Raw genomic sequence first — 19961 nt, 5'->3', positions numbered from 1 at the left:
GTGGTTCAGTTCCTGACAGCGGAGGAGCGCGGGCCCGTCGGTGCCCAGAGGCAGTACTGGCTGATCATGGCCTATCACGGGCTGGGGAACCTGCAGGACTTCCTGGCCGGCCATGTGCTGAGCTGGGCGGAGATGTGTGCCATGGCTGGCTCCGTGGCCCGCGGACTGGCCCACCTGCACAGCGACGTCTCTCCCCGCGGTGTCCCCAAGGTGCCGGTGGCCCACCGCGACCTGAAGAGCAGCAACATTGTGGTGAAGAGCCGGCGGGAGTGCGCGCTCTGTGACTTTGGCCTGGCTCTGCGTCTAGACCTTTCCCTGACCGTGGACGACTTCGCCAACAGTGGACAGGTGAGATGGAACTTCCAGCTGGGTCATGTGACCAATTTCATGGCTAACAGGGCGTGTGACAGTGACTCAATGCACAATAATACAATGACAGTGACTCTATGAGTCATAAACAATGCAGTGTGTCTATAAGACATACAGTATATGATATGAGGGCATGTGATACAATGGTACATTAGCAACAGCACGTGGAGTCTAGTGGGGTGCAGAGTTGTGTATACATGGGAGACGGACGTGAGATTCAGCTGTAAATCAGTCTCACAGCTTGGCGGTATGAGTCTCAATGCTGCGGTACCGTCTGCCAGTCAGAAGGGGAGAGAGCAGACCCGTGATCAGGGTGATGGGGTGTATTAAAAAGGGATGAATCATGAGACCAGTCCTTGTTGTTCAGGTGGGGACAGCTCGCTACATGGCCCCAGAGGTGCTGGAGTCTCGGGTCAACCTGGAGGATCTGGAGGCCTTCAAACAAATGGATGTCTACTCCATGGCCTTGGTCCTCTGGGAGATGGCCTCCCGCTGTGATGTCATAGAAGGTAAGACCACAGATTTTAGTTTTTGTTATATTAAAGGGAGAGTGGACAGCCACTCCACCTTCAGCATGGCCGTGTCCGGAAGCTCATACAGCCTGCAGTTGACTAAAATGATCTACTACATACTAACCAACCTACACACTACATGCGGTTTAGAGCCGACTGTTTAGTCAGATGTTTGCAATAAAGGTCAAATTACACCTCAGTCATACTATGGTTAAATGCTGCTACTGTCCGAATTTCCAACTTTCTGTTTCCAAAAAAAAGATACTTTAAAAAAAAAAAAAAATCATTTTTATTTTTATTTTTAAGCCGCCGGAGAGCGTAGAGGTGAGACGAGAAAAAAATAAAATAAATAAGCATTTCAGTGTAAAACTCTTGAATGGGTAAATTTGACCCGCAACATAACAGCAGGGTAAACTATAGTACATATATTTTACAGATATTTTAAATTTGACATAACTAGAACAGACGCTGTATTGTCAGACACAACCATCTGTGAGTACAGGGTAGAGACTACACAGGATCAGACAGATGTATGATGTATGACTGCCCCCTAGTGTATGTACAGTCCTCTGTGGCTCAGTTGGTAGAGCATGGTGCTAACAGTGCTTAGGTTGTGGGTTTGATTCCCGCTGGGACCATATATACTGAAATGTATGCACCCACTGCAATGTAAGTCGCTTTGGATAAAAGTGTCAGCTAAATGGCGTATACTATTATTATATCATAGTGTGACATCCCAATACCACACACACTTACGAGTGGCTCCTACACAAAGCAGTCCCATCTAATAACCACCCAAGTCCATCATGATGTCAATTAAGCACCATGTTTTTCACCCTCGACCTCCCATATTTTCCTAGAGATGAAGAGCTATGAGCCTCCGTTTGGGTCGAAGGTGTGTGACCAGCCGTGTGTGGACAGCATGAGGGACCTGGTCCTACGGGACAGAGGACGCCCTGAGATCCCCACTACCTGGACTCAACATCAGGTCTGCTGCTCAGCTGACTGATTTCTATCTATCTATCTATCTATCTATCTATCTATCTATCTATCTATCTATCTATCTATCTATCTATCTATATACAGTGCCCTCCAAGTATTGGAAAGAGGAAGCATTTTGTCTTCTTTTAAATCTATACTCCAACAGTTTGGATTTGGAAACAAATAATGACTATGGGGTCAAAGTAGAGATGAATCTTTAATTCAATGGGGTTACTTTTTGAGATTGGGTTGACCATTTGGAAAGGACAACATTTGTTAAACATACTCCCCCTATTTCAGGGCTCCAAAAGTATTGGAAAAAATCATATGATGTCCAAATAGAGTACTCATGTTTAGTATTTGGTCGACAATCCATTGCATGTGACAACTGCCTAAAGTCTGCAACCCATTGACCCCACCAGACGCTGGATATATTCAGCATCTGGAGATTGACAGCATACCACCTTATCTGTGAAACATGCTGGAGGGGTGCTATGGTTTGGGCATGTATAGCTGCCACAAGAACTGGCTAACTTGTCGTAATTGATGACGTTGCTGCTGACAACATCGGTTATGAGTTAATCCAATGTTCCCTCCGCAGGGGATGAACCTGCTGTGTGCCACCATCACGGAGTGCTGGGACCACGACCCGGAAGCACGGCTGACCGCCCATTGTGTGGTGGAGCGCTTCCATACGCTGGCTCAGGACGAGAGTGAGTCCGACCTGTGCAACAACAACCACAGCAGCCAGCAGTGTCCCCCTGCTCCCTCCCCCTCACCTACCCACTCGCCTTCCCTTGACACAGACACTGACTGCGATATCGACGGTTGTCCTCCCAAAACGCATCAAGAGGAACTGTCCTATCAGGACAGCTGAACCAGATGTGAAGGTTCCACAAATGCCAAAGCCAAATAAACAAACTATTGTTTGTATGACAGATTTTAAGGAGCTGGTCTCCCATCTATTTCTGTCACATATACTTTATTATGTGTGTATGTACTTGAGCCATTGAAAAGACATTCTATGGAAGGTTCTGCAAACAGCTTACAAGGAACTGAGCAGAGCAGCAGACCACTGAACAATATCCCACCCCTACACACACCATTCCACGATATCAATGTTGCCAATAACACACAATATGTTTCCAGTCAATTCATGTTCTTCATAATGAATACATTACATGACCATAGTAGAGCCAAGAATGAGATAATCCTGTTATGTACCAGCCATAAACATTTTGCACCGTGCACCAAAATTGTCAGAAAGTCAAAAATGCAATTCTGATAAACAGAACTAGTGGTGAATTAGTGTAGATACTCAACACTGTTTGACTTTTCTAAATCCACCTAATATTAATTGAGTTACAGCACATACTGTATACACCTGACATCCAAGAGCCAAATGTGGGATTCAGTCAGTTTGGTGGTCATCCAAGAATTTCATGTTATGTCATATCTCATATCTTCTTTTAGGGGCACATGTCAACATGATAGTAAACCATCTTTGTTTATTGAGTCACTATATCAAATAATAATAAAATAATTATGTTTCTAAAAAAAAACACCTTGTAAAAACACGTCATTTGCGTATCAACATGTTTTGATTTAGCGAGTGGGAAACCCTTGTTCATAATCCAGCTGGGTTATAGTGGTGTTATGTACCGGAATGGTCTCTCCGCAGAGGACAATGTCAAAGGGGTGAGTGTAGTGGTGGTGGTTTGGAACCACATTTGCATGATGAGTAACCTTGCCTGCAGACTTAAATGTCTGAATGTCCAAGGATGTCCTCATCATCTAATGGTAGATGTTTGGGTTTGACGAGCAGGAAATTGACTAGAATAGCATCATTACCAATACATGATAACCAATATTTCTGCTATGACTCTGACTTAATTTTTTTCCAACATGTGAAGTACCTAAATACTGTTTATTTACTAAGAAGGTTGTTCTTTTAAATCAGATTGTCTGAGCTTGTCAGGAGACAATGCCTTGTCTGTTTGTACACCAAATAACTCCTTGAAATGCTACATCTGGGACCTCTCACACCGGGGTAAGGTTGACCTAACCCTAACCCTAGGCATGGATCTAGGATTAGCTTGTCCTCCCCAAACCTCAATCACGAGTGAGATAATCTCACAACCGACCCAAGACGATCTAGGAGCGACGTCACTCTACTCTGACCCCTCACCCAGACAGCATCCTACCAGATCATCAGCCGCAAACCAATTCAATCAAAGACTTCCTGGCTAACAAAGGTATGCCTTTCATTATACTAACCAAGCAGGCTTAGTTCCTGTGTGTTAGTGAAGATTAAATGACGGAGATCAATAGATTTCCATGCAGCGCAAATGTCATTTAACTCAAAGTTGAATTGGTGGGAAGCATGACACTGATTTCCTGCTTGAATCAGCAGTGCTTGTCACGAGGGCCATTCTCGAGGCTCATGTTGAGTGGGGCAGTCTAATCATGTCATATTTTACAGAATTCTTTTGTTTGGATTTTGAATTTCAGCATCAATGTTCTCCACTTAAATTAAATGAATTATGAACATTTCAATGATTACAAATTTCATCACATGTAATTATGAGGATAAATGTTTGGGCAGGCCCTGAGGTTACCTGGGGAGGGCCTGCCCCCCTGGGGCCCACCTACAACGCTGTGCCTGAGTGCAGACCATTAAACTGGAGACCCTTTTTCCAACCCCTCTGAACCCAAGTCCAGAATTACTAATACTGAAAATGACCACAAAGGGGACAATCTATAAAGCCTTTATTTCTCACAATAACAAGTGACAGTACTGTTTGGTGCCAAAAATACACCAAACAGTGCAAAATCAACAAAGCATTTTTATATAGACATACACATTTTAAGAATTTACAGAATTGTTATAGTGCCAAAGACTTTTACATTCATATTCAGAAACAAGAATTTGCTGCCTTTCTGGTGATTTCAGGACAGTGTGGGCTCCTACAAGTATGGTTGGTAATAGATGAATGAATGCACTGTAATAAAGGTCCAATAAGTAATTTGCATTGACCCAATGATACTGTATGTACGAATTATAGATACAACATGAATACACTGACCTCAACACAACATAATATAGAGTTATTGAGGAACAGCATTGAATTCTGTTGGCGAATCCGTGATACATAGCAATATTATTAATTGACGATTGCAAAGACCTCATGAAGTGCCAGTGAATGTGAGCAGCGGACAGGCAGAACGTTCCAACAGCGAGACAGGACAGCAGTGAGACAGGACAGCAGTGAGACAGGACAGCAGCGAGACAGGACAGCAGCGTGACAGGACAGCAGTGAGACAGGACAGCAGCGAGACAGGACAGCAGCGTGACAGGACAGCAGTGAGACAGGACAGCAGTGAGACAGGACAGCAGTGAGACAGGACAGCAGTGAGACAGTTGTTCACTCTGAAGACAGAGGGCGATAGGGAGGCAACACGCAGGACCAAAGGCGCATGCTGTTTTTCACAACTTGTGTAATTGATTGGCTTTTCAACTGAGGGACCCTTCAAAGACAAGGCTATTCATTCTGCAATTGTGTGAAGTATTACTATTGCATTAGACTCAATTCAATGTGTTGTGTATTGTTATGCAAACAAGTCTTCTCAGTTTGTTATTTTTAATCAATTTCAGAAAAAGATTATTTCACTTGAAAGTGTCAAGTAAGCTGTAAGTGTATGTGATGTATTCCAATTTTAGGCTCTGAGGATGAATCATCACATCAGGATGAACACCAAGGCACTTTATCTAAGCAAGGGAACTTTGTGCCTAAAACTGTCTGGGTGAATCAACTACGGCCATGGTAAGTGGAAATGTCAAATTGTATTATGAGTAGGGCTGTCAGTCGATTAAAACAATTAGTTGATGAATCGTTTCCTATTAGTTGATTATTCTACTGATTAATCTAATGTGAAAATGTATATTTTTTGCCTTATTTTTCAGTCTTTCCAAACATTCCTAGACAGGGTACCCAAAGTTCTGCTTAAACACTGATTGGAGGAGTAATAGGTCACAATTTAACAATACAATTATGGCCTCCAAATCAAAGATGCGAACTGCCAATCCCATGAATGAAGATGAAGACATTTTATTTCTTCCGGAACAAGTAGGCCATAATGATGGCTGAGATGGTGGCCACAAGGAGGAGAGAGAAGGTACTGTAGAGAGCCACCTCGGCATCATCAGGTGAGAGCTGCGCCCCCATGAAGCTCACAATGCTCTCGACTGGTTTGATAGGTGGTGTGGTGGGTGCACTCGTTCCTGTGGGGAATGAAGAGGAGACAAGTACATTTATAATGAGGTTGTGGCTACAGGTACAAACGCGTATCAGATTTCTCATAGCGTGTACTGTTTAACTGTGATGTTACCCTTTACCTTAATTCTAACCTTAACCCTAACCCTAACCCGAAACATAACCAATTGTAAACCTATACCTAACCATAATATCTACCGTAAACCTAACCAAGAGTGGGTCTTGATCTGATGCTAACCTGGAGTATTTAAAATCAAATGTGCTACTTGCCACACTGCCCCAGTAATTGGTAGAATAAGGAAGTAGCAACAGAGTAAGTACAGGATGAATAGTGGACAATATCGGTATAAGTGTCCGTGCCTGTAGCCACTACGTTATAATGAATGGTCAGCTGAAATACTGACCGAACAGGTAGATAAGGGCTTGTCAGGCAACATGGCACTGTTTTGATTAACTTTGATTGTGCTTTCTGAACAGTCAAAATAATACCATTGAAGATAATAACCACACAAACCCCAATCATTTGAATGACTTCATAACATCACTCTCTAAAGGGCAATAGTTGTGTGTAGTCTTATGCTTTTTGTCTTCTGTGTTATGGTTTTCACGATTTCTAAATTCTTAACGTTACTGTGAACACTACACTTTCTCACTAGGATGCACTGTTAAATATACTGCATATAGAGATATTCTGTAAAAGGGGCCCAATTCTCTAGAATCCCAAATGCATAAGCCCCACGTGTGTGTACAGACTGAGATGACAGAGGAGGTCACTCTACCTTCAGGCCCAGGGTTCAAACACTCGTGAGGCCCGTCGGCGGGGTCTGGGAAGCCATTACAGGTGATAATGGTGGCATAGCGCGCGACCGAGTTCTTGGCAACTCTGGCGAGCGTGGGGTCAGAATGATTGACGTAGAACAAGCCGAATCTCTCTGAGAATCCGGTGGCCCACTCCAGATTGTCCATCAGAGACCAAGCAGTGTAGCCTCGAATGTCCACCTTATCCAGCAAGTAAGCTGCAAAGAAAGGAGTCGGAAAGTTTGGTTGTGGTCAAGGTTGTTATTCAGCAGATCAGTAAATGCAGAAAGCATTCCAAATGTAGTGAAGGTTTTGAGTTCCTCTAGCAAGTATTTCAGGACAAAATACCTCCAACAGAGAACACTAGAGAATGTAACAGTTAGTCCCCAAGTAGGGATGTTGGTGTTTGGTACCTTTGAGGAGCTGGTTGATGTAGGTCTCGTAGTAGTAGGACCTGTGGATGTCGTTCAGGTCCACAAGCCCTCGCTCCGAGATCCCATTCTCTGTGACGATGATGGGCGGGTCTCCGTATTCTTCCTTAATGAAGTTCAGGATTTTCCGGAATCCAAACGGAGAGACCTTCAGCCAGGATGAGCCGGAGTCCAACCAGATGCGGTCGGCAATTGTCCCTGCGCCCCTAACGCATATGGTAGATGACAGATTAACTAACTCTCGCCTTCTGTCTCACGCATCAGACTTTGATCCCTAATGTGACCTGAGGATTACACACTTACCTATCTGCATCATAGTGCTGCAGGTTTCCGTATTCCACAGGGAATGCAAGGACAGTAGTGTAGTGGTTGAACCCAAAGTAATCGTAGGTGCCTTTGATCCTCTGGATCTCTGCAGGGGTAAACTCAGGAAGCCTTTAAAAAAAGGTCACATTAGATTTACCATCTAATTTCACACTCTTTTTCTTTTTAGGTTCTGCGTGGAGCACTGGCTATTTCACTCTGTGCTGTTTTATTAAAACAATTCCCAGGGCATCTCATTTTTCTCTTACCGAGATTTAGTTAGGCCAGCAGCTAGGCTTCTCTCTCGAATGATTGTCTTCATCGTATCACTGTAGTCTCCATTGAATATAGGGTGGGCAAACCAGCCAATATAGAACTGCAGCAGGAGACAAGATTCAATAGTGACAGCTGTTCAAAATAACGGCAAAGACTGTTTAACAAGGAAACTACCTTGGAGGTCAGTTGAATTTCAATTCAGACAATTCAACAACTGAATTGAAATTACAAGTCAGTGATCACTGATTTTCAATGATTTCTCGATAAACAGAAAATGAGAAGCTTTTGGGAAAACATTTTTTTTTAATGTTTTTATGGTAAACTCAAATCACTTCCTGAATTGATTGAACAAAAAATTACTTATCATATATAATGTGATCATATCATGTGTACTTGCTATACAGTAACATTGTATTGTCACATTATAATTTCTCTTATGTGTTAGAAAGTCTGTACCCGTACCTGTACCACGCGCCGTGCCGCATCCACGTCCTCCTGCTTGTAGGGATTCCGCGGCTCTGACCAGTCAGAGTTGATGGTGATGGATATGGTGCCGCCCTGCTTGGCGCGGTACATATCGTTGTACAGGTGCCAAGCCGCGGCGTGGGCCTTGATCAGGTTGTGACCCACTATGTAAGGCAGTGTGCCCGGTCTGAAGCTGATACCTGGTCATAGTTTGGATGAAAATTAGCACCAGTAAAATTAGCAGTATGAAAAATGGGCCTGACTAATTCCTAGTGGAAACGTTCAATGTCAACAATCCATTGCGTTCATGCCTTCCTGTAACTAATTAAACTGACCCACAATGCTGATGATGAGTTGATAACATATTATTGTCCGTTGAGCTATATCTGAAAGTACCAGGATCTGTCCTGAGTCTGAATCGGTCTGATTCTTTTATCCGAGGTATCATTCAGTTACAGTGACTGTCTCTAAGATGATTTTTAAAGATATACACATCGCTTTCTGCTGTTTAGTCAGGTGTATTACCTGGGGCGGCAGCTCCGTAGCCGTGGCCCACATTGGCTATATTGTAAGGTTCATTGATGGTGATCCATAACTTCACTTTGTGGCCCAGGCGGCTGAAGATAATATCAGCGTACTCCCTAAATCTGTCGATGATTGTGTCGTTCTCCCAACCCCCATGGTCCTGCAGAGCCTGAGGTAGGTCCCAGTGGTAGAGGGTCACCTGGAGAGTGGAACAGAGGACGATGGCTTAGAGGCCATGAAAAATAGAAAAATAGAACTTTATTGTCCAACCAAATTTAGAAAATGATCTTTGGCCTCACCTTGGACATACAAAAGTAAACAAAAATACAATGCTTCACTGTCCCATTACTTATGCTGTATATATTAAATATACAGCTAAAACAGCACATCCCAAACTCACATGAGGCTGAACGTTGGCGGCGAGCAGCGCATCCACCAGTCTGTCGTAGTAGTTGAGGCCGGCCTCGTTGATGTGTTTGTTGGTGCCATCGGGCAGGACCCTGGGCCAGGAGATGGAGAAGCGGTAGTGGGTCACCTTCAACCTCTTCAGTATCGCCACGTCCTCCTCAATCTTGTTATAACTATTACAGGCTATATCTCCTGTGTCATCATTAAACACTCGAAGAGGCGTGTGGGCAAACTTGTCCCAGATACTAAGGCCCTTTCCGTCTGCTCTCCACCCACCTTCAATCTGGACAAGAGAAATGACAAGTTAAACATGTCATGCAACCCTTTATATGAGTATTTTCTGAATTGTTGAGAAGTGGCACAAACAGGTTTTTATCAGCCATTGTCATTTTTGTATGAGGACCATACCAACTAAAATGTCAAGTAGGAGCTAACTGGTCATAATAGTGTTTTTAAAGGCTGTTTATGATCTCATAAATTATATCAATGAGCAGTCAGTAACCTGATATGAGGCTGTAGCTGTACTCCAGATAAAGTCCTTCCGGAAGCTCCCATAAATGGGTGTACCATCCTCAGGGTGGGGAAAGCCATTGTCCTTCATGACTTGATGGTAGAAGTGGGCTGAGCGTTTAGGTGTCCTGGGGCGGCTTGGGTTGGTAAAGTCTACATGGTGAAGTCCAAAGCCAACTGTGTACCCATTGAGCCACTCGAACGAGTCCATTAGAGATGAGGCAGTGTATCCTCTCACCTTCACGCCATCCAGGTCATAGGCTAAGAGGACGAGAGAGTAAGCAAAGGGTTTAGGAAATTCCCAGATTGAAAGGTTTAGGTGACTTGAAGGAGAACGAGTAAAAAGTGTTTGGAGAGTGGTAGCCGAGAGGGATATGCGGAGCGAGAGGTTTGACGCTTGTTAAGGAGGTACTGGTAGAAGTTAGAGAGGTTTGACGCTTGTTAAGGAGGTACTGGTGGAAGTTAGAGAGGTTTGACGCTTGTTAAGGAGGTACTGGTGGAAGTTAGAGAGGTTTGACGCTTGTTAAGGAGGTACTGGTAGAAGTTAGAGAGGTTTGGCGCTTGTTAAGGAGGTACTGGTAGAAGTTAGAGAGGTTTGGCGCTTGTTAAGGATGTACTGGTAGAAGTTAGAGAGGTTTGACGCTTGTTAAGGAGGTACTGGTGGAAGTTAGAGAGGTTTGGCGCTTGTTAAGGAGGTACTGGTAGAAGTTAGAGAGGTTTGGCGCTTGTTAAGGAGGTACTGGTAGAAGTTAGAGAGGTTTGGCGCTTGTTAAGGAGGTACTGGTAGAAGTTAGAGAGGTTTGGCGCTTGTTAAGGAGGTACTGGTAGAAGAGGAACTGGTAGAAGAAAAAACTTTATGTCAGAGTTGTTTGCACATGTGCACTGTGTCAACCACTGATAACTATTTCAGCATATTCAGCAACACAAATGGCTGATTTGTATTTACATTATGAACTCTCTTATAATCATCTCTAATCATAACTGAGCATGCCTCATCAATAGATATAGATCACTGTACTATCTCTATGGTCTCCTCCTTCTCCCCATTGCCAAAAAACACAGCTTAGCCTGAATGGTCTTGGTAATTAACTTTCATCCAGATTATCTTGTAGGATCCTATTGCGCATGTTGGTTATGGTACCCACATGGTACCCATTCACACCGACTGTTATTGTAAGCATGCAATTTTATTGGCTGAAGACCAGATTTCAGGTGATGAGTTTTTGTCATGGAGATACGTAGTAATTATATTTTTACATGTAAAATAGTTGTAAAATAAGAGAAAATAAATTAAATAGACCTTACCTTTTAGAGCCTCATCAATGTAGGTTTTGAAGTAGAATATTCTGTCAGTGTCATCCATAGTGGTCTTTGTGTCTGTGTCTGTTGCTACTCCATTCTCTGTAACATAAATCTCTGGATCTCCATACTCCTCTTTGATCCAGTTAAGGAGCCTCCGTAGGCCCCATGCTACAGCCCTCTGATTGCTGATGTCAGTTGTCGGAGAGTCGCTCTCCTCCTCCTCTGTAAGGTCCCGATCATAGTCGTAAGACTGGGGAGAGAGCCTTGTGGTCGCGTGACCCATCACCTTTGTTGTGTAAGTGTTTATGCAGAAGACATCAGCAGTACCCATGATGTCAGCCTTCTCTTGTTCAGTGAAGGAGGGGAGCCTGGACTCTGGCAGGCCTTGGAGCTCACTCTTGTTGCCCACCTGCCATTTCATGGCATCAGGATAGTCGCCATTTTTGAAAATGGGGTGTGCGAACCAGCCCAGTTGGAATTGGAGGGCACGGTCTGCAGCCAATACTTCCCGGGGGATGTTGACATCCTTGGGCTCAGTCCATTCTGCGTTGAGGGCAAGGGAGACCAGGCCAACCTGGGATTTGCGATACTTTGTGTCATAAGTACGGTAGGCCTTTGCATGTGCCCTCAAAAGATTATGTGCAACCCTGTATGGCACATCCCCAGGTTCACTGACATTCGGTGGGATCTGTCCAAGTCCATATCCTAACCATGCGATTGTATGGGGCTGGTTGAAAGTTAACCAAAATTTCACTCGGTCCCCGAAGGTCTCAAAACAGAAGTCGCAGTAGTCATTGAAGATGTCAATCATCTTTGTGTCTTCCCAGCCATCGATGTTCTGCAGGTCCTGGGGTAAATCCCAGTGGTAGAGCGTCACCATGGGGGTGATGTTATAAGCCAGAAGGCTATTGATGAGCCTGTTGTAGTAGTTGACACCTTTCTGGTTCAGGGAAGAGCGATGACCATTGGGAAAGATTCTGGACCAGGATAGAGAGAATCTGTATGACTTCACCTTCAGAGCCCTAAGCATGTACAAGTCTTCATCCAACCTCTGGTAGCTGTCGCAGGCTACATCACCATTGGAGTTTCCAGGAATGTTGCCCGGCGTGTGGGTAAAGGTGTCCCACACACTTGCACCCTTCCCATCCACATTCCAGCTACCTTCGATCTGATAGGCTGAGGATGCCACCCCCCAATGGAACCCCTCAGGAAAGGTGCCATAGTGATAAATCTTCCTTTCAAACGTGGACTGGTGTGAGAACTTCTCCCAAACAACCTTTGACTTGGAGGGAACTTCAGACGGTGGCAAAGAGCGTTGCTGCTTAGTGGTTTGAAACTTTGAACTTTCTGGTGGACTTTTGTCTTTTGTCTCAGCAAACCCATTCTTCTCGATGACCTCCGAGTATACATAAGCAGACTGCTTTGGGGTTCTGGGCCTATTGGCATCTTCAAAGTTGACATAGTGTAAACCAAACCTTTCGCTGTAGCCTTGTGGCCCTTCAAAGCCATCCAATAGTGACTGCACAGTGAACCGCTGCACGTCCACTCCATCCAGATGGATTGCTGTTAAAACACAAAAGACTCAACTCAAAATGAAGAAGGTGTAGTATATCGTAATACTACATATAAAATACTGTTTTGGAACATGAAGTGCATCCTGCTGTAAATGACTGTAAACGTACCTTTCAATGCCTCATTGATGTAGCACCTTAAGTACTCTGTGCGCTCCGAGTCATTGAGAGTGTCTCCACTGTACCCTGTGGGCATCCCGTTCCCTGTTATGTAGATGGGCACCCTGGTGACATTCAAATACTCTGCAGAGACATAGTTGATTAGCCTGCGTAGGCCCCACGGTGCAGGACGGATCCAGTTAGACACTGTAGCAGACCAGGAAGGATCCACATGGGCCTCAAAGTCTCCCACCCCCTGTGGTCCAGGGACACAGCCACCATCACTGTTGTTGACCAGACGGGAGGTATAGTGGTTCAGCCCCAGGAAATCAGCAGTTCCACGGATTCGCTGGCTCTCTGCTGCAGTGAAGACAGGCAGTCTGGCTGGCTCAGAGAGAGGACAATCACGCCTTTTCTGCTCAATCTGAGCCTTGAGCAATGCTGGATAGTCCCCGTCCACAAATATGGGATGGGCAAACCATCCTAGCATGAACTGCAGGTAACGATCTGCAGCCGCTACATCTTGTGGACTGGAGGAGTCCAGGGGCTCAGCCCAGTCAGAGTTCAGGGCAATGCCTACTTTCCCTCCCTGCTGCTTCCTGTATTTGTCGTTGTAAATGTGCCAGGCCTCAGCGTGGGACTTCAGTATGTTGTGAGTCACCTATTAGGGGTTCCAAACAATGGAACTCAATTCATTCATTAACCAGGCAAAAAATTCAAATTAATGTATTTCTGTGTCATCTAAGTGTTGTCATTAAACAGCAAGGGGTGAATCCCAAAACTCTTGAGTCACTCACATTGGCAGGCTAACCAGTGTGAACTACTGCTAGGCCTGAGTCAGGACAAGTCATACCTACTTTAGAACTGCATCCTGTAACGGTGGCTTGGTAACCATATTTTAAAGCACTCAATGATTTGTACATGCACCAACAAAATGTAAAGAATGCAGAAAATGCATATGTGAACAACATATATTGTGGTGCTCCACTTCTTTGTGCAGGACATAGTGATGAAGCAGGACTTCACTACTGCCATGTTCACTTAGAAAGTGTAAATCACTCACCTGGTAGGAGGCAACCACGTAGTCCTTCATTCCAGGGGGATGCTCACCCGTTCCATATCCAGCATGGCTTACTACCCAGGGGCTACTGAAGGTGTTCCAGGTCTTAACCCTATCTCCAAACCTGGAGAAGCAGAAGTCAGCATAGTCTTTGAAAGCGTCTACAATAGAACCAGTGGTCCAGCCTCCAAGGTCCTGGAGTGCCTGAGGAAGATCCCAGTGATGCAGGGTGACAGCAGGTTCTATGCCAGACTCAATCAAAGCATTGATCAGCTTGTCATAGTAAAGTGCCCCTTGCTCAGAGTGGTTCTCCCGGTGACCAGAGGGGAAAATGCGGGCCCAGGAGATGGAGAACTGGTAGGTGTTGACACGGAGACCCCTGAGCAAGTAGACATCATAGTCCACTTTGTGGTAACTGTCACAAGCCAGATCAGCCGTCTGATTCTCAAAGACTTGGTCCTCATGGCCAAATCGATCCCAGATGGTCTCACCCTTCCCATGTTCTAACCAGCCACCCTCGACCTTGAAGGACTCGCTGGAAGTGGCCCAGTGGAAGCCATCAGGAAAAGACTCATTCAGGAAGACATCTCGCTCAGATGGGGTCTGAGACACAAACTTATCCCACACACTTTGGTAGCTTCTCTCTATGGATGTGTCTCCAGTACGGTCTTTAAAACTGTGGGCAAGAGAGGTGAAGGACAATTCATTTCAAATAATACAGAGGTATGTATAGATACAATGATACAAATACAGATATAAATCTAGCCTAATCTCTGAACTGTGTTATTGCGTTATCACAATTATAATTTCTCAATGTCTTTCACTAGTAAGTGAATCGTTACCTAGCAGGAGTGTCCAGGAAATCCAGCTCCCCAAACAAGTCAACCATATCACATCCCAAAATGTGCAGATCCTTGTTTCCCAGAACTGTAACAATTACAGAACATACACAGTGGGTTGTTGTTCACATCATCCAACCAGTAAATTAATATTGGTTATATAACATGACATTTTATATTATCCATAGGTGTGTTAGTGTAATCAATTATAGATACACTTTTAAGGACTGTTGTAAGGCGCTATGATATGTAGTTACATTTATATCACTTAGCATGAACACTACCTGTTTTTCATGTGCTATGAATACATTTATTGCCCTACTTCAAAGTGCTTTTCTAATTGTTATTGGACTATATAAAAGTTTCATTTTGGATGGAATCCTGTGGGAGATCACATCAAACATATATTATAATGGGTTTTCATTGGCTCCGATTTGGCTCCACCGACTGGAATGTTGCAGTCAAGAGGGGTCTGTATTTATATAACATTGCTGTCTAAACAATATGTATTGTGTGTGGATGTGGACATTTAGTGTACAGTATGTAATAGCACTGGATTTACCTTGCACAACGTTGGCGAGTGGCTTGAACTGGTTGTAGCAGCAGTCCTTGATATTCATCTTGTAGATCAGAATGGGTATCTGACCACTGGCTCTCTAGAACATGATATTAAGGGTTAGGGTAAGGGCCATTCAAGGGTATTCATGACATAGTTAAGTTGTAGTCATATTTCTCTTTAAAACAGTTATGTTATTTCAATTATGACCAATTCCTTATTTTAAGTGTGTCTTTTCATACTGGTAAAATGCTAATAAATCACACAGACACTTGCAAGACTTTCTTACCTGTAAGCTTTGCATCTCCTCAGCCAGGTTTGTTTTAGAGTTGTATTCCATTTCCACTGAGATTAAATCTAGAGACTCCTAAATTGGAAATATGCGTCATCATCAAAAAACATGTTTTAGGGAGTAGAATATAAAAAATGTTCATGAAAAAACAGTAACTTTAATATGGAACCGTTCCAATGAATATCTCATAGTATGCATAGTAAGTGCAAACATAAGTGCAGTTAGCACACCAGTCCAAATTCAGATCCATTGTTCTTACTGGCTAAAAATGCATGTTTGTGTTGAGTGCACATATTAACTGCAGTCCCAGATAGTTGCATGGAGTTGACTTACCATTATGGTAGCCTCGTTTTGGAGAATAGGAACATCACTCGCCCTCAGCCCAATTGAAACACGTCCCCCTGAGAGGAAAACACAACCATGTGAAGTTCACAGTTGCATGGAGGGTGCTGCAGTTTAATAATGAGGGTTGGGCGCTTGGTGGCGTAGCACACTAATGCGCATACCACATAATCGCAAGGTTCCTGGTTCGATTCCGACCCTCGACATATCCTGCATGTCATCCCTCCTCTCTCTCACCCATCCTTCCTGTCAACCTCTACTGTCTCTATCCCAATAAAGCAGAAATGCCCTAAAAACATTTTAAAAAAAATAAAATAATAATGAGGGTTGACCAGCCCACCTCACTGGTTACCACAGTCTTGTTATTTGGAGAGTACAGGAGAGCCATATTGGTTTGACAGGAGTATGGATGGAAAATAGATGAAGCTATGTCAAAGTCATGTGAGATTGTGTGTTTGAACAGTGACTGAAGAAGGAACCAAGCAATGTCTAAAAGGCGGTGGTGGAACAAGCTAACAGAGAGGAGTGTGTTACATCAGTGTACCTCGGGTTACCAATGTTGTACGTGTGTGTGTGTGTGTGTGTGTGTGTGTGTGTGTGTGTGTGTGTGTGCGCGCGTGCATGCGTGTGTATGAGACTTCTCAGGTCATGCAGAATATGGATAAATCCTCTCTCTCTCTGCAGAGTTTCTCTTTCCCCCAGATCTTGACCTTTGTGATGCCGTGCATTCACAACACTTGAAAGCACATAATCGCAACAGATAAGAAAAAAACACAATATAAACCTGCAATACTTAATGATAAGACACACTAAGGCACACGATGGCTGAGATAGTACTGAAGATAAGAACATGGCCATTGCAGAAACAGTGTCACATTGAATTGACTTTCACCAAGGATGATATCAAGGGGGGGGAATTTCCTTTGGTACATTTGTTTTGACTATACAGAAAAACACAGTTTTCCCACATGTACTGTAGACACTGGTATGGTGATGATGAATATAAGGTTGAAAATGGTGACCTTAAAGCCACTGTCAGTGATGTTTTCAGTATTTTCAAATAATAAAATGCACCATGAAATGCAATAATAATGATATGAATTATAAATACCGTAATGAGAGGAGGACTGTATCACCAAAGCAATAAGGACTGATTAATCAATTGTTTATGTTTTTGTGACTAAGACTGTAGCAATGTAATTCTGCTCTTACAACACATATCAAGAACAATAAACTGCAATTAAGTGAAACTTGTGAAAAACTATTCAAACTCAAGGCAGAGTTGTTTTCTTATGTTTTTATTTAACCTTTATTTTGGCAGGGAGTCCCATTGAGACTGAAGGAATCTGAATCACAGGAATTGTTCCTGTGAATAGATGTCTGTCTTGACCTCTTATTGAACTTCCATCCATACTATTTCTTACACTTTGTTATGACCAACTATGTCTTAAATGTATGTAACAGAAGGTTTAAATGCATATCAAAGATATGTCCCTCATGCTCAGGAACAACTAATACTGGCTATGTTATGTGTTATTAAGTAGAAGAGCCTTGTGCGTTGGAAGCTATGTTTTGAGAACATGAGATAGGTGGGGAGACACATCGGAGTCAGGTATGCAGTTGATAAGGGAAAGATTCGACCAATAAAGATCATGTAAACAACCATGGACGTTAAAATGTTTAAAATGTATTTTTTGTAAGGAAGCTTGGAGCGGAAGTTTTTATCCTTTCATCTCTAATTTGACTGTGTGACTGTTTTCATTATCAATTTCTTGTTCTGCTCTACTGTGCTACACTATTTGTTGAGTGCACTATATGTCTTCCTTAATCTTTCAATATTTAACTCTTACCTGTGCCAGGAAATAGGTGATGGTAAAGGTGATAGATGTTGACATGGACATGGAGAGCATTTTGGAACACAGTAGGAGCATCTGCAGGCTGTCCTGTGCCCCTAAGCTCATGAAGGTGACTCAGCGTCACCCAGGAGTGTGACAGCTCTCCAAATGTCAGAAAGATGAATTCAGCATACTGCTCAAAGACCTTGAGCAGCCGAGGGCTCTCCCAGCCCCCATACCTGGATCTAAGAGCTTCTGGTACTGTTGAGCGATGCAAGACTACCAGGGGCTGGAGGCCTGCTTCCACCAGCTGTTTCAGCAGGGTCCGGTAGCAGGTCACCGCAGGCTGATGGGGCTGTTTGGGGTCACCTGTGGGCAGGAGATCAGCCCAGGACAGGGGCACTTTGAAGTGAGTTACGCCCCGGCTCCGGAGGTACCTGAAGTAGTCTCTGGAGGCTGCAGGTAAGGGGAGACTGCAGTCAGAAGTATCCAGCTCAGTGCTCAGGTCCCTGAAGGGGTTGGTCAGGGGTCCTGCTAAAAGCATGAAGTCCTTCTGGTCAACGCCATTCTCCTCCTGACACAGGCAGCCATAGAGACATAGGAAGTACAGAGGGACTAGCCTCCCCAGGGATCTCATCATGGTTGTGTGAGTCAACTGGCAAAGTCTGGCAAACAGTCCATGCACAGCAAGGCTTTTATAGCAACGCCACCATTCTGCATGAACTCTCGCATAATTTATGTAACCATGCAAGATAGCGGAGATCCACTTATAACATGGTTTTATTGCAGGTGTGATGATAATGGTCTATTTCCAGATAGACTCTGATCCCTAATCAAGAGTTTCTCGGTAGGTCCAGTCTTGTATTTCCGAGGAGTAACAATACATACAGTATCTGCTTGGGACACAACATATGTTTGTAGCCCTATGGAAAATTAGGCCTAACTATTAAAAGTTCATTGATTAATAGATAGGAATTAATAAATAGTATAAATAGAATAAGTTCATTAATAGAATACATAGGACTAAAAAGGGTAAAACTATTACTATGTTTGGTATTGAATATTGTGCAAAATGAATTTTCATGGGTTAAGTTCATGTGTTTAATTATTTACATGATGTGAAATGTATTTTGTTTTATTCTATACTATGTTCACAATGCTGGCAATATTGTAAAAGAATTTACTTTTGATGTCTGTGAGAAAATATTCAAATATAAAGTTTGTGCATTTTGTTTATTTTCATAAGCCAATGAAAGAGTGAGTTGGAGGTCAGGTGTCAGGTGGAGGAGAAGGAGACGTTAGTTGGGAGAAGGCGAAGAAAGAGAACGGATGGAATGTACTGCTGGCTGTGAAATCTAATAGTGTGGAAATAGGTAGCCCACTTATTTCTGTTGTTTAGAACAAGGTAATGCGAGTACACAACCCGTGAACTCTACAAAGTACTACGTTCGGCGTATGACCTGTTTAGGAACACTTTCTCTGTAGAGGAGTAACCGTTCCGACGGTCAACCAACTGGATTAGCCTAGCCTAGCTCAAAAGTGAGATAGCTAGTTTTTCTTCGGAGGCTTATGGGCTGTGATCGACCAACACGGGGGTTCAAAACGTCGATAGCCACCGGGAGAGACAGTAGTACCACAGAGTCCTGCCGTTGGAGAGAACTACCCCGGTTGCCGAGAGAGGAGCTTCGCGAGGCTGCCGGCTTAAGGAACTGGGAGTTGGTGTTGGTCGTCTAGCTCGTGAGAGTGAAGGAGCCGCCATTTTAGGTGAGCTACTACGCACTCAAGCTACACGCGCCAGGCCTGCAACGCACTGGACTTGGTATTGTTATCGTAGTTATCTTTGCCGGCTTTAGTATAGGTTTTATTTCTGTTAATTGAGGTTTACAGTGTTCACCATTTACATTTTGATATTTGTATGTGCATGTTAAGTGTTGTTGTATTTCATTTCGTGTAATCTATTATATATATAATCTATATTGGGGATTTAATATCAGTAAAAGAGATCTGATTTGAATAAAATAACAAAAGACAAGTTATTGGTGGGACTGTGTTAATATATAATAGACAATGTAAACACGTAATAATAGGTAGAGATACCATTTTATTTAAAGAATTCAGGTTAGCCACCCCTATTAATTGCTCAGACCAGCAAAGGGGCGCTACATGTTTAAAGGCCTTTCAGCCTCAAGTAAAAATTCATACAGTTCAAAAGT

The 19961-nt window shown here is 43.5% G+C and overlaps 2 protein-coding genes across 2 annotated transcripts in view; one reads left to right on the top strand and one right to left on the bottom strand.

Annotated features, from left to right (window-relative positions):
• The window catches only part of tgfbr2l (transforming growth factor beta receptor-like), a gene marked incomplete at its 5' end in the record, with an annotated part of 6117 nt that extends 2798 nt beyond the window's left edge, over positions 1–3319 (top strand). The window contains 4 exons of the mRNA XM_083682042.1: positions 1–348; positions 737–878; positions 1742–1869; positions 2464–3319. The exon at positions 1–348 is cut by the window's left edge and continues 479 nt beyond it. Of these exons, the coding sequence (XP_083538168.1) occupies positions 1–348; positions 737–878; positions 1742–1869; positions 2464–2739 (894 nt within the window). The 3' untranslated portion in view covers positions 2740–3319. The remainder of the gene's footprint in view (positions 349–736; positions 879–1741; positions 1870–2463) is intronic.
• Positions 3320–5971: 2652 nt separating this feature from the next.
• On the bottom strand, positions 5972–18385 carry LOC310813178 (lactase/phlorizin hydrolase-like; the record flags this gene model as incomplete). Its single annotated transcript, XM_083682041.1, has 17 exons — positions 5972–6144; positions 6916–7152; positions 7348–7571; positions 7669–7800; positions 7938–8044; positions 8407–8609; positions 8935–9133; positions 9335–9625; positions 9845–10113; positions 11158–12717; positions 12837–13485; positions 13888–14560; positions 14727–14811; positions 15286–15379; positions 15569–15646; positions 15905–15972; positions 17764–18385. 17 exons carry the CDS (start codon positions 18383–18385, stop codon positions 5972–5974), a joined length of 5664 nt encoding a protein of 1887 aa, XP_083538167.1.
• Between the last annotated feature and the right edge of the window lie 1576 nt (positions 18386–19961).

The sequence above is a fragment of the Argentina silus genome, assembly GCF_951799395.1.
Source record: "Argentina silus genome assembly, chromosome: 12".
NCBI lineage: Eukaryota > Metazoa > Chordata > Actinopteri > Argentiniformes > Argentinidae > Argentina > Argentina silus.
The sequence above is the reverse complement of the archived record's forward strand: the minus strand, read 5'-3'. Positions and strand labels throughout refer to the sequence as shown.